At 40.4% G+C, this 15,482-nt stretch overlaps 1 protein-coding gene across 1 annotated transcript in view; it reads right to left on the bottom strand.

Moving 5' to 3' along the window:
- Positions 1–14,105, bottom strand: part of CRACD (capping protein inhibiting regulator of actin dynamics) — a 39,663-nt gene extending 25,558 nt beyond the window's left edge. The window contains exons 1-2 of the mRNA XM_030449842.1: positions 14,016–14,105; positions 364–499 (exon numbers count right to left, since the gene is read on the bottom strand). Of these exons, the coding sequence (XP_030305702.1) occupies positions 364–483 (120 nt within the window). The 5' untranslated portion in view covers positions 484–499; positions 14,016–14,105. The remainder of the gene's footprint in view (positions 1–363; positions 500–14,015) is intronic.
- Between the last annotated feature and the right edge of the window lie 1,377 nt (positions 14,106–15,482).

The following is a 15,482-nucleotide window of genomic DNA, read 5'->3' as shown; positions in this document are numbered from 1 at the left end:
CATTCTGCATGCCATTCCCTGTCACCAACACCACCCTCATATTTTCACTCAGTACTTATATGTAGGTTTTAGGGCAGATCAGGACATGTCAAAACCATAAGTTCAATTCAAAGGAGTTCCACAAAATGCTGACATTTCTGTAGACTTGCTTGCAGCATCACTGTCCTACCTTTCGAGACCAGCACTGAGATCTTCTGCAAGTTACCTCAATTAGGTACATGGCTTTTGACCAGAGACCTTAGATGTCTGAGAAACTGCCCCAAGACTACTGAAAAAGCAGCCCACCTTTATCCACGTTTAACACATTCTGGAGACCATTTTCCACCCCATTCTAAATATTTTTAACCACTTATAATTTCTTACCTGAAGAGTTTTGACTTTTCCTAAAACGTTCTCCTGTGACATTGCTTGGATGGCCTGTTCACTCTCTGTTCTCCCATCAGGTATAAAAATACTGTCATGGGAAAAAGCTCGACTGCCCATAGAATAATGGGAGGACCTGGAATTAAAACAGTTAATAAGCAAAGCAATTAATTTATGAGTCTTCATATCATAGCTGCTCTGTTGTGTAAGATTTCTCCTCACCCTTGCCTTCTCCATAAAAGCTTTGAACATTCTCAGAAAAGAGGTATCCAAACATTTTTCTTATCAAAAGTTTAACACATTATCTCTTCACATACAGTTTTCTTCCTCAGAAGAACATTGAGGGGGTGTTTTTAATAGGCATGTTGAGAAGTTCAACTGATTTTCTTTAGGAGTCTCAAATCTAAATGTCACTTCTAGGATAGAGGGTAGAAGAAGATGATGATGATGCATACATACATTAACAGCCTGCATATTTAAGAAAGCTGCTATTGTGCTTACTTGAGCCAAGGCAGAAACGAAAGATACCAGGTCCTAAGCATGGTAGAACTAGAACACAAAAGAAGGTAACACACTATTAACCAACTTCTAAAGGGCTACCTCTGATTACTTAGCTGTTCCCATCACCAAGAGTATGATCACACTGACACTATCATGTCATTATCAGCCCTCCAAACTGATATGAAGCTTATTACACCGTCCCATGTGGGTATGATTAGCAACAAAGAGTGAGAGATGTGTTACTCTTAAACTGGATACCCATGCCAAGGGCCTGGTTATATGGCTGTTCTACATCCATGGGTGAAGGGATTAAACAAAACGTGGGTTTATTTACTGGAGTTCCTAAAGGCTCATCAAGAAAACTGAGAAGTAAAATAAATAAAGATTTGTCAGTTGTCATTTTGGGGTTTGGGGGGCATTCCAAGGGAAAATGATTGAGTTTGAAAGTTATGCTTTATCTCATCTAGAATACTTCATGGTGACTGGAAAGCCAGTAAAATACCAACATTACAAAAGTCATAGCAGAAGAAAACTCAACTGAGAAGTCTTCTTTTAATAACCTATAACCTTTTAATAAGCCATTTACAATTTCAGTAAAAAAATCTGGATAAAAAATAAATATAATGTAACTAAGACAACCTTCTATGTGTGATACTAACATTATAAACAAATATTTCACCCTAACAAAGGAAGATGATACTTCCAGAGAGAGATAAGACAAACAACAGGAAAAGTTAAAACCTCATATACTTATGAAAGTGAGCATATAATCTTGTTGTCTCTTCTAAAATGTGCTAAATGTTAATAAAGTGCTCAAAATGTTTCTATTTATACTTCAAAAAATGTTTGGAATGTATTTATTACATTTCTATGTAATTCTTTTTCCTGGGGTATAGAAATAATCTTTTTAAGTACAAATGATACCATTTTCTTACCAAGAAAGAATGTTATACAGGGTTGCATTAACCTTGTATAACTGATGAAATGATAAGTTATCCTCAACTTCTACCACAAAATTTCTTACAGGTATCCTGAAAAAAATAGGTAAAAAGCCACCCACAATCTCTTAATCTTTCTAGTTTATATTTAAAACACATTTGCACTCACAAAATAAATCATCCAGGCTTTTAGAGAGAACACACACAGATTCCTATATTATTTCTTCTTGCATGCAAGCACAGACTTAATGAAAAACTATTTTTAACCCAAAAATTAATATTTGAACAACATACTTTGTTTGAAACAAACCAACACACAATCAGGAAAAGAGACGGCCAATATTTCATAGCATTTTTAGCTATCAAAGAAGGTGAACATTTAACTGATGCTAATGCTATATTTCAGGTTTCTTTTTTTTTTTTTTTTTTAATAAAAAACACAGCTTGGTTGCACTGGGCTGCTGAAGGTAATGCACCTTCTTCTGGAAACCTTTTATTGGAGAAACCATGAAAGCTTATTTTTAAGCCCTCTTCTGAAGGGTTTCTATACATACAGAATGGTCCTGACAGCCTGTATGCAATGCCATGGTAAAACTGTGTGGCATTGCAATACATCTAAACTTCCCCCATCTCCCAGGAATCAGTCCATGAACCAGTTTCAGAAATTCCCCTTAAACAGGGACAGATTCCTAGCAGGGCTGCTCACAAAATGAGTCGTTTGACATGAAGCTGGGTGAAAGTCAGGTTTTCCATACAACCATGTAGGCCTGTTTGTACTGAAAGCTCCAGCAGTGCATGCATCAAGGGAAAAAAAAAAGTGTATTCACAGTCAAGACTGAGGGGAACATGCAAAATTTGACAACCTAGCCCATACCAACTCCTCCATAATTTGCATGCTTCAATATGTGAAGAAGTTGCCACAAATGCAGAGGGCAAGGCCACTGGGAATTCACACTTCACTGCCTACCTTAGAGCCGAGAGATCTGCTGAGGATGCATAGTCCAGGTTATACTGTGCTCCAGAGAGGATCCTCTCTCAGATTTTCCCAGCAATTCTGTGTCTCAGATATTTGTGGCTTTGTTTCCCAGCTATTCACTGTGAATATTCTCCCTTTTTACTGTCCAGTGGGTTGGTGTTCTCATACTTAAAATTAGACACCTGACGTTTGAATCCCTATTGTTTGTGGCAACTAATTAGTAGGCGAGGCTTGCAATTCAGACACCCAAGAGTTTAGTGACTTGTTTGCACATTGTTCTTGACTTTTCTAATGACTCTGCTAATATTTAAGTCAGGAACAGCCAAGATGCAGCTTCTGAACTGAACAGGGTTTGTTAGCAGTTCAAACTCCAAAATCTCAGTGGACCAGCAGCCCCTGAAATGGACTTTTTGCAAAGGCATGTCACAATATGGCAAGGGCAGGGTGGTTTCAAACTGAAAGAAGGCATGTTTAGATTACACATTAGGAAGAAATTCATTACTGAGAAGTTGGTGAAGCACTGGAGCAGGTTGTTCAGGGACGTTATGGATGCCGTATCCCTGGAAGTGTTCAAGGCCAGGCTGGATGGGGCTGTGAGCAACCTGGTCTAGTGGGAGGTGTTCCTGCCCATGCAGGGGGTTTGGAACTGCATAATATTTAAGGTCCCTTTGAATCCAAACCATGCTGAGATCCTGTGATGAAAAGGGACACTGCTGAGGACAGTGCTGGTGCACTCCCTAGGACATGGCTTAGGATGATGATATTCACCATAGTGCTACAGAGCTGACATTCCTTTTTTTACTCTCCTCATGTTCTACTTTCAGAAAGACTGAATTTCTTTTAAGTCATAATACAGCATGAATAATTGAGTTTCCATTCCTGCTACAACCATTCCCACTTCTGAAGATTTTCTCAGAAGCCTTTATACAATACCATGCTCACAATCCCCAGCTACATTAGGCTTCAGCAAGCCCTCCCCTCAATTAAAAAGCATGTTGGCAGCAGGAATGGCTTTCCATAGACTCATGGTGTGCGCTATAGCTGTAGCCATGGTTGAAGGTGATACAGTTTCAAACTGCAATATCACTTCCCAGAGATGTGGGAAAACAAGTGGCATCAGTTTATGAGCACTTCTGTTGATAATAGTGACAATGACACTTCAGAGGCTGTTTGTGCTGAACATAATTGAATCATCGTCTGACTCACTTCCAGAAACCTGAGTGAAATAAATGAATTATGGATGTGCTATAGCAAAATACAAAGCGCTTTTAGCAAAGCCTTAAAGATATTCTCTCTGAAGATGTGTTGCAACCTAAGTATCATGTTCCTGTTCCAGTTCCAGTACAGAGATTTTCAAAATTAATTAATTTTCTCATAATCAAAGCAAAATTAAATTCCATCTGTTCACAGAGGCTTTCTGACACACCCCAGTCCCTCTTTGGAATCCTGAAGATAGGTAGGAATACTTGGTTTCTCAGCAAAACTAAGAAGATACTTTTCACTTTTTGTTAATAGAAATAAATCACCAAGAACTACTACCCTTTAGAGAATTTATGAGGGGTCATTTGAAACACATGGGATGGGATATGTCTTTTAGCTTCAGAGTACCCCAAGTGCATAAAAGCACAGCAGAGCTAAGCATCCCACGTGATTTTCACAAATTATGAAGCCAGCTGTGTCAAAGTGGTGTGGACTAGAGCAAAACATGGAGCACAAAGACCACACCAGTACAAAGCCAGGTTTAACTGTACTTAGCTGCAAATAGAGTTGCATAGAATACATATCATCCCTTACTGGCTTTCTTCTGCACAGTGCCTGCTCATGGTTCACATGAGATAGAGAGCTGTTCTGGCTAAATAACTAACTCAAAAAAACCACCAGAAAGCCCAACCTCAAAACTCCAAACCCCACACAGCCTCCTGGCTTGGCTGAGCAAACACTGCCACAAGCATTCATGCCAGCTGCATGGTCAGAGAACTTCTGGAAAGAGTTGAACAACTGCAGTCCAGACTTCAGTCAGGTCATTCTGCTGTGGGAATGCACCCATAAATCACACATCAGAATATGTGCTGGGGCAACACTGCACAGAACACAGGGCTGAGTTTACCTTGGTACTGGTGGCTATTCTGTTCTAGACCCCATTATCCTCCAGAGTAACTTTTCCTCTCAAAGATCAGTGTGGGGTCCTTAAAAAGGGGAAGTTTTGGCAGCAGGGAGCACTGAGCTCTCAGCTCTTGCATAATCCTGAGTCAATGCAGTACTGTAGTACAGAAAGCTCACAACACCAATTGCCTCTTCAAAGTGTCATAAGTGTTCCTCCCACTCTGATATTAAAGAGTTAGAAATAGAAAGTAGAAAATAAAGGGGAAGGATGAGTTGTTCTGTTCTTTCATGTTTGTAGAGATCAACTCAAAAAAAAAACCCACCCCAATCTCGTGACTTTCACTGTTGTAGATTTCCACTAAAAAATAATTTTATAATCAGTGGAGAACAGAGTCAACCTTTTAACACACAGTATTTTTAACATTAAAAAAAGTCACAAAGCATGCAAAGCAAGAATGAATTTGTTTTAGCCAGGTATTGACCCTTTGTATAATCCCTTCAAAGGCATCTGAGAGTCACCTCTCAGAATAGTACCCCAGGGAAATGACAAGTGCAGTGATAGGATGCCTTTGTTTAGTGCTTTGTTTTAAAAAAGAAATTTAATTCCAACCCTTTGCATTTCCCACGAATGTCCCCAGGGCAGCTAGAGATGAAAAACATAAATTGCATTTTCTAGTCATTCCAGAGATGCATTAACACTGTAATAGAGGAAAATGGATTGTAATTCTGAGCTGTATTTTTAGTGTCCTCTCTTTCATCTGTCATGCTGGAATGTGAGTTTCGATTCTAACTCACGCATGGATGGGGAATATTTTCTGTGCTGCAGCATAACTGAGTTACAGCTGTGCTCAGGCAGCACACTGCTTCATTGTATTAATAAACCCACAAGCACGGTCCTTACAAACTGAAGAGGCAGAAGAGAGATTGTTTTTTGGATTTTTTTCCTAGTAGAGTATTCAAAAGATTTTTTTTTTTTTAAATGAAGTTAACTTAAGGTCCATTTCTGTGCTCAATGCAAAGACATATCCATACTGCCTTTGGAAACTGCTGATGCTCAGGGCAATAACTGGGAAAGCTGCACAGACCCTTTGTTATGACCCACCAGTCCCACTGACACCAACAACCTGTTTTGCAGCTGGTAGTTCTGCTCACTTCAGAAGCCACCATGCAACATTATGTTACACAAAGCTAATAACATCACTGAAGTCATCATCAAGGGCATAGAAAGTAATCATGGAAAGTGTTGGGGCCCTGAGTGCATTAATGAGCTTTAATATCCCTGATCAGCCTCCCTTGGGATCTCCACCCACACATATGGGTCCAGAAGCTCCACTTCAGAGCCCAGTTGAGGCTCTGGTCCCTGCCTGAGCTATGCTGGAGGAGTTCTGCTCTCCAGCTCAGCCATGGCCATGAAGCCCTTGATCCAGACCTCAAACATCAGTCTTGCCCTTGGTCTGCCTTCTCACTGTGGACTTGCAGGGTGATCAGTGGAGCTGATTCTGACCTCCAGACTGATTTCGTGGCTCAGCTTCAGCCCTGCCTTTATATCCAGATATTGCCTTATCTGTACTGTTTGTTGGACCTGCCCACCATCCCAGAATCTGTCCTGCTTGTCTCACTATGGGGATGGGGCCCTGGGTGGTGAGGCCCCTACACCCTGCTCTGCTGCCCCTACATTTGCTGCCTCACTTGCCTTCCTTGAGGGAGCAGCTCTGCCCTTGCTGCTTCCTGACAAGAAGGTACTGAGGTGGCACTTGGCACATGAATCTTATGGAAATACTCACTGACTCCTCCAACCTTGGAAAGTCTCAGGATGCAGAGCAAATAAAGTTATCACTCTCTTTTCTAGTGATTCTGCACTGCAACACAGCTTGAGGGTTGTGGAGAAGTTGCCAGTTGTTACAGGAACATCCAGGCCAGTGGAAGGAACGGGGCTCTAAATGATCCAACTTTCACTTATGACCTGGCAATTCACAGCGTGTGAAACTCTTCTACCAAACGGCAGCACATCTTTATGCAAAGTTTGCTCTAAAATATGGCAAACTGAAGAAAAACTGATGTGAAAAGTCTAAGTAAGACTTGGCAGGAATAAGAGTTATAAAGTGACTGGTTGCGTTTAGCTCATAAGGAAGGAAAGGAAGAGGAAATAAGACAGCACAATTTGTTACAGGTGACAACTCTGCTTGGTTCAGGAGCCCAGCCCTCAACTTTACCAGGTGCAGAAAATGCAGCTGCCATGCAGAATCTGCAAGGAAGGGTAAGATGATTAGGAGAGGTAATGCAATGAAATGATCCAAAAGGGAGCTAAGGGAAATGGACTACTTCAGGAAGGCTCTCCCCTCTCCTCTGCCCTGACCACTTGCCACACAGTACATGCCACTGAGATGTTGCTTGTGGCTTCTACCCTGTGCTGCTCAGCTGAAATGTAAATTTCAGAAAAGGTGAAAGAAACAAGTCTAATTTCACCAGCCCCTGTAATGAATCCCATAAAAGTATCCATGCAAATGAAGAACTGAAGAGACCAGAGCTGCTCTTTGCCAAAACCTTTGTTGTCCTGTGACACCTCTTCATTCCTGCAATAAACCTTGTAACCCAGAAATGAGAAACTTGTTCAACATGGATCCATGTCAGCTAGTACAAGTGAGGAAAATATAAGCATTCTTTATTTCTAAAAGTCTTACAATGTTCATGTGTTTCTTTGCTTTTCTTGGGCTTGAAGAGATACTGAAATTACAGTGCCACTAAGACTAAGGCTTTAGAAGAAGGTGGACACCAATCACCAAGGCAAAGTCCCAGGAGTCAGGAAGGTATTCAAAGTGAGGCAATGGCAAGGGAAATGAGGAGACTGACAAAAACTAATCGCAGAAATCAGGCTGATAAGCAAAAGAAAAAAATAATTTCCCACTGTAAAAAAAATGGATGTAACAGATGGAAGATGTCTTGCAGTAGTGGCTGAAATTGTTCAAGAAGGAATCAGGATATTTCCCTGGATCCAAAACACCTATTATCTAGTTATGGTTGTTTTCATGTTTAGTCATCAGGACTTAATGCACAGGTGTACTATCAGCTAACAAACCAATACATTAAATAAAGTTTTAATATCCTACGTATTTTAATAAAGTAGGCTCTTGCAAGTTGTCCTTTATAGGTTGTTGGGTTTCCCTCCTCCCTGCTCTCAAAATTAGCAACTGAACAGCTGATCTGGTGATGAATCATTTTCATGAGATGAGCTTTAACAGTCATGCAGAAAAACAATATACAGGTATTAAAAGATTATACATTCGGCTTATAATTTTGTGTTGGAGTAAAAAGGAAGACTGACCTTTTTTTGAAAATATCATGAGCTACAATGGGAAAATTTGGGACAGATTTTACAACATCAAAAACGTTGATAAGACTATTTTACAAGAGTCCATCTAAATGAGACACCAAAACCAGCCTGTACCTTGGGATCAGCCTTTAGTGGTATTCCTCAGGTGGTCTGGAGCAGGACCATCAATTTTTGTGTCATGCTGCTGACTGAACTGTACCAAATGTTTACTGGTATTACAGGAATGCTAAGAAAAGACAACTGAAACATCTGTCCTACTCTTTTCATTGTCACCCACCAAAGTAACATCAGAGACATTCTTCATGTGAAGCACAACACCCAGCGAGGTGAGTGAAAGTCTGAGCTGGAAGTAAACATCCTGTGAGAGTAGGGGGTGGGACGGCTGAGGAACCAACATCAAGTCTGGCATTAAAAAGACTGAGTGGTTTCTCCTGATGATTATTCTTTTTTGCCTTAGCTAATCAATCACCACATATTCTTTCAAGGTAACATGTCAGGTAATTACCTGAGCAGTAATAAGAATCACTTGAGAGATAAGGAAAATATAATTACATATATTTTTCAGGCCAGTCTCTATGACAACAAGAGTGAATGCCATTGATCAGCTGCTGGTAACCAAGGCCACATTTGACGCAGATAAGTTGTTCTCATTCACATGAGATGCAACATTAAATTAAATATTCAGAAATTAGGATGGAGGTACAAGAGGTAGGTAATAATAAAATATATCACCTCCTAAACCCAGATTACATAACATACTGTTATTGGAGGAGTAAAAGACCACAAATACCTACAGAAATTCCCAATCTGAATATGATGTTTAGAAAAATCAAACGAATAATCTTGACTCGGAAGAATCACAGAAAGGGTAGCTGAGCAATGAACAAGCCTCTTCTATCTCTAACTTCTGAGAAAATAAGCACAAAAATACAGGTCCCAGTCTGCACCTTTCAGAGGAACCTGTGATTTATTTGTTGCATCTCAAAGCTGTGATATTACTACTATCTAGGTATGCATAAATCCAATATAAATTGTATTCACAGTATTTCACACAGGCTAAAACCAGAAAGTATATCTAGTGCTGTTTGGTTTTTTGGGGTTTTGTTTTTGTTTGTTTGGGGGTTTTTTGGGTAATTTTTTGCCCTCTTCTCTCATGAAGATGAAAGTTTAAAAGGGACTGAAATGCTGTCGCTTTCTTGGCATTACTTGTTGCCATCATTCCCTCCTTGCTTACAGAGGACCAGCTCTTCACTTAGCTTTCCCCCTATCAATACAGAATTCATAAAATATCTCCTCCATATTCTTTACATCCCTGAGTGATTCCTTGTTTGTTTTCACTTTCCATAAACTTCTTTTTCAAATTTCAATCCATTAAAGAGACAGTGGTTTAGCCATGTTGATAGCTATGCTTTCCGTCCCTCCTCTGCCTGGAAGTGTTTGCCTGTGCCCTTTCTGGTCATTCAGATACAGAATTCAAAATTAATGCAAATTTATATTTTACAGGTCAAACACCTCTTAGATAAACTACATCAGCTGTCTGGAATTTGTTGCTGATACCACAACCCAACTGACTGATCAAATCTTGATCGTATTATTTCTGCTCTAAAAAATACTTGGAGGAAGGATACCAGCAAAGCATCTACCAAGAAATATGTTGTGCAGATGCTCTGTCCCATGGGAGCCACATCCATTCATCACTGACATTCTTTCCACCACTGCCCTGAGCCTCTCCTTAGCAGAGGGAAGCCAAATTTGCACTATAAAGGCTGATGGTTGGTATGAAACCATCCTCTCCTTTCCTTCAAACTGTCTGTGGCATTTAGCTTCAGGTGTACACCTCCAATGGAGCAGCCCAATCCACCCAGCTTCTGGGAAAAAAAATAATTACCTTTAGCAACTTACTACACGAAAGCCTCTTAGAAGACAATGAAATGGATTATTTTTCCTTTGCCTTCTTCTGCTCTTTTCAAATTGAAAGAATCACTCTCGACATGGACAGGTGGGCTGCCCAGAGAAATTCAGAAGACTTCTGTTCTTACTAGGAGACTGCTGCTCACACAAGTCACAGCTCTGTAGAGATGCATGACCTGACTGCTGCTGCATCTTTGGCACAGTGTCCCAGTGTGCCACCCCGGGGCCTTCCCCCTGGGAAGTTCCCATCACAAGCAATAAAGCTCCTGATGCATCTTGGGAACACATCATACTTCTTGCTCAGCTTTGGTCCATAAACAGCTTATTGCTTGCTTTGCTTATCTCTACAGCTTGGTGATGAGAACTGTGCTAAACACCTTAAACCCACGTGAAGCCTGACTTTGAGTGCAGACACAGAGCAAATATTACAAAAATACTGAAATATCTTACTCCAGCTCTGCATATGCCCAGTTTACATGTGTAGAATTGGAGCTTCCTGGCAAGATGTCAGGACAACTGTTAAGGAAAGATGATTCTGAAGTTCTGCTGGTAAACCTGTCAGAAACCAAACTTGAATTTGCAAGGGAATGTTTCTGACTTCTACAATCATGGAAGTGACACAATGCAATTATACAATCTCTCTGAATTATCACATGAAGTGCAATGAGGCTGCAGCTTGAATAGTAAACACCAACTTTGCTTGCTAAAATGGATTTTCAAAGAACTAATACATTTGGAGAAATCACACTGGTTATCCCTGAGATCCCTCCAAGCAGAAAAGAAGTTGAATTAAACAGCTGAGCAACAATCACTGTACAGTTTAGCACAGCTCTACTAGGGGAAAGAGCTGGGTGATTCACGGTCAAGCCCCAATAGCAAATTCATGCTGAGGAAGGTTCAGCAAATACAAACACAGAGAAAAATTGTTCACGAGATGGAAAATCTCTCACTTTTCTCCCTAGGCAGTCTTTCTCAGCATACAGGGGGACCGAGATCTTTAGGTGACTTTTTTCATAAAGAGGATGACTTCATGTAAGCAGCCTGAGAAAAATTTTATAGGGATTATGGAAAACTTTAATCTCAAAAAAAGGAGTCTCATTTAATGGACCAGCATATTCAAGAGGCTGAAGTTTGATGATATTTTCCCTGGAAAATCAATGTTGTCACACTTCAGTTTGAAAGTTCTGACAGGTCTACTTCCAGGTTCTTTGAAATTTGGCATTCAGCCCAACTAAAGGCTTTCTACTGTACCCCCTATAAAAAAGACGTAGTTCCTTGCTGACTCTGCACATCAACCAGAATGACAAACTTTTTGCATAGTGCCACACAGGTGCCCTTTCAGGTATGTCCTCACAGTGCTTTTGTAGAGTCAACTGTGACAAATAAGACAAATCTAGTATCTTACAAAGTGCCAAACCTAGCCTCAGAACAGAAGTTTCTACAACTTTAGTGAAGCTCCAAAAATGCAGTTTAACTTGCAATAAACACTTCTATCTCCCAGCTCATATAGTTAGGAGAGAAAGTTAATCAATATGGTTTTAAATTCATAAACTCAAGAAGGGAAATATAGAAGTGGAAAAAGGAATCCCAGCCTTTCATGAGGCAGGGCACAACAAACAGATTTAGTAGACTTCTGACTTGGGAATTTCAAACCAACATGAACAAATAAATAGGTTCAAGTGTGCATACATCAGGGTACCAAGCAAGTTATTTGCATCTGATGAATCCAGGAAGCAGCCCTAAGAAGGGATGGACAGGAAGATTTCTCAGCCTGCTTCCAACTCAGCCAGTCAATATACACTATATGCAGATCACCTAAAATTGCTCCTGGCATGTCTGCATCACCCAGTTGGGCACAGTCTCCATCAGATATTCAGGTATTAGCTCTGAGCAGGCTTGCAAGCCAATACAGCACACAGTGAAATATAAGTTTAGGTCATGGAAACAATACAAATGTCTTCTTTAGCCTGTACTCAATTATTTGCTTGTCTCCACCTTCCTGAAGCAGCTTCTTTCCCTAATATATACAAAATAACAAACCTCCTTTCCCCAAAACAAACAGTTCACATGAAACATCTGTAGATATTAATGTACTTTACAAGCTGATGAAGACATATAGTTCTATAAAGGCAATGGGAATGCACAACTAGAACTGTTATTAAGCTTTTAAAAATATACAGTTGTTGCACATTCTCAAAGAGTTTGAGGAGGATGGTTTTATAAAACTACCCAGAATTTTGGTTATATAAATGTACTTTTGTTTATATTTACTCTGGTACACTTCTCTATAATAATGGAAGATATTGTAATATACTGTTGGATAACTTGTAAACAACTGTGTATGTTATTTCACTTAGGTAGCCTATCTCTTCATTCAATTCACAAACATTTGAAATAATAATAAAACAAAAAAATACATATTGAATGGATGCCACACTGCTGAAAACAGAAGAGGGTGGGAAAACTCAAAGCAATCTAATGCACTGCACTGAAAATCTCTGCTTGTTGTAAGGCAAGTCACATGGCAGACACCACCTGCAAACTGAAAATTACTGTCAAATCCCACCCATGTTTGGACCACAAAGCCTGACAGGGAAAATAGAGTTCTAAGTACTTCTAGCAGGCTAAGCCAGAAGCACCTCTCATGAATCACAGGCACAAAAAGAATTATTCCACTTGAGGTGAGTCGTGACATCCTGCACATTTGCCCTGTGATTTTAACTGCGCAGTCTGATTTATTCCACTGAAGAATTAAGTTAAATGCCTTTATCAATTAGAAAAATTAATGCATTTAAAAATGTAAGCATTTCACAATCTCACAAGGGTCTGCCACACCTTCACTTCAACACTGAGGAACTGGATGAGTTCAGAGAATCACAGAATCATGGAACAGTTTGGGTTCGAAGGGACCTACTCTGGGTGCCACACTCATCTTCCACCACACTGAATCAGAAATTCCTGATAGCGAGATGCTGCTTCTTGTTTTGCTCTTGTTCACGAGTTTGCTCCTGAGGCAAAAGGTACCTTAACATCCTGCAGTCACTCAGCATCATGCACACAGGCAATGTGCTGCAATAGCCTTCAGTCAGGTCTCCATCTGCAGAGTGGCTATGCTCAAGACTTGATTTTTTTAAAAGTTGGGGAGAGCAAAAGATGTGTACAAACCTAGAACTCCCAGAACTTCACAGAATGGAATTCCAGAAGTTTGAATAAATGAATAATTATCACATTTTCACAGCTATGACTTTGCACCTTTGAAAATACTGTGCAAGGTGATGTTTCAGATACAAATTTCTTCTGTGAGCAGGAATTTGGTGTGAATTTAAAATCCTCTGAGTTAATTACTTTCTGATACTCCCAGTCACCAGTGCTAACAGTTCTTGATGTGTTTTTTTTCCCAAAGAAACAGATTTTGAGAAGAAGTAAACTGAGACTTTCAACTGTAAGGTGAACTTTTATTAACCCAATTAGTTTGTGCATCTGCTCTTTGTTTTTTGCTGGTTTTGGGCTGTGGAGTTTTTCTGGGGATGTTTTGGTTTTGTTTTTGTTTTTTTCCTGTTCTGTTTCTAGTTAGAGATTGCTGACTACTCAGTTTGTTTCTCCCATAAATTCTACAGCAAATTGTCATCCTGTCTGTCAGTCTCTCTTGTCACTGGCATATGATCTGGTTTCCAGGTGCCTCTCTCCCCTCTCTTTTTTCTACTCTAAATCCAAATCAGATCAGAGTAAAAGCAGCCTGTTTGCCCACCCCAGTTACAATACAAAAGCTGTACAGGATGCACTTACAAAGGGTGCCCCACCTGACACAGATATACCACCTAGCTGGGAAAGTAAGCAATGAAATGAAGCACCTGCAGCGCCTGTATCTGACAGCAGAGCCATATGAGCTTACCTCAGACCCCCGTTTGGCTCTTCATCGGAGGAGGAGGAGGAGGAAGAGGAGGAGGTGCCGTCACAGACGTTGCCGAAGGAGTGGCTGGGCTTCAGCTTGGCTTCCTCGCACTCTGAGGAGACTTCTCTTTTCTTCCTCTTGCCGAAGAGCTTCTTGAAAGGCTGGAATTTGCCTGCCTTCTTCTTGTCTGCGGATCAGAAGAGGAAGAGGCAGAGGACTGAGGGACGCGGTGGCTCGGGGCGGCAGCCCGGTTCAAAGGAAGAATGAGGTCAAAGAGCAAATCACTAGCCCGGAGCAGCCCGGCCCTGGCCATGAAAATGCAGGGCTGCAACTCCCTGCTGAACGCCTCGTATCGACAGAGCAAAAAACCTAAGAGCATTAAAACATCTGCTCCTGGGTTAAAGGATCTGCTTGGAGGCGGCAGGGCAGCCAAACAGCTGGATGAAGAGAAGGGACAATTTTGTAAAGCCGGAATGTATTTATTACTTGAGGATCATTTTTAGGCTTTACAGCACACTTTGGTTTTGACCTTCACCAAAAGATGAGCACTGCTTTGGTCGCCCCACTTAGGCAGGTGCTGGATCCTCTTCCTTCAATTAAAAGCAATTGAAAATTACCTCCTCTATTTTGCATAGGTAGCCTCATAACTAAACGAGTCAATTTGCATACCAACAAAGAGAACAGAACAAAGTTCTTTTGGTTTGCTGATAGGTTCCTTCAGCAACCTTCCAGATTTATATTAACCCAGCCAATATATTTTTCTGACTTTTATTCCCTGATGGAATAGAGGGCAGAATTTGACCAAGCATTTTTTCCTTGATGCTCAGATTTTAAAAGCTGCATCAAAAAAGCATGGTAAAAAGACAAAACAGACATGAAGACAAGAACAAGAAATGAAAAACTTAACCATAAGACTGAAGAAACTATATGTAACCTCAAACTACTTTCCCCCACATCTATTAAAAAGAACCACCAAGGGTTTCTTGCTAACCATTTCCAATAAGAGGTTCATTTCTCTGCTTGGGATGCACCAAAGGATTTCTAAAACACCATAAGTGGCAAAGAGCTTCCTTTATTTTCTACCTCTATTTAATTTTCCATAAAATCTATTCCAAACAAGCTAGTTAAAAAAAAAATGCCAACAAACTTTAAGCCTCCTATCTTAATCCACTTTGAGAAGCATCATGTTGTACTAGTGACAAGTATTTTCATAAGCTATTTAAATCCCTGTATGTGCTTTTCTCCCAGGCTGCATGCATATGCACTGCCTCCACACTCTACTCTTCTTTAAGAGCTGCTGCTCTGAAGAAAGCAGAGGTTTGGGTGCAAAGTACATGAAGGCCCCTGCAGGAATATTTCACCAGGAAACATGAAAAATCTTCTCTAGTGCAATAGTACTCTTCAATACTGCATCAGGCTTTACACTCCATTCTGCTGTACCTCTGTATGGCAAAGTCACACCTGGGC

The sequence above is a fragment of the Calypte anna genome, chromosome 4A (assembly GCF_003957555.1).
Source record: "Calypte anna isolate BGI_N300 chromosome 4A, bCalAnn1_v1.p, whole genome shotgun sequence".
Lineage (NCBI taxonomy): Eukaryota > Metazoa > Chordata > Aves > Apodiformes > Trochilidae > Calypte > Calypte anna.
Note: the sequence above shows the minus strand (reverse complement) of the source record. Positions and strands in the feature narration are given on the sequence as shown.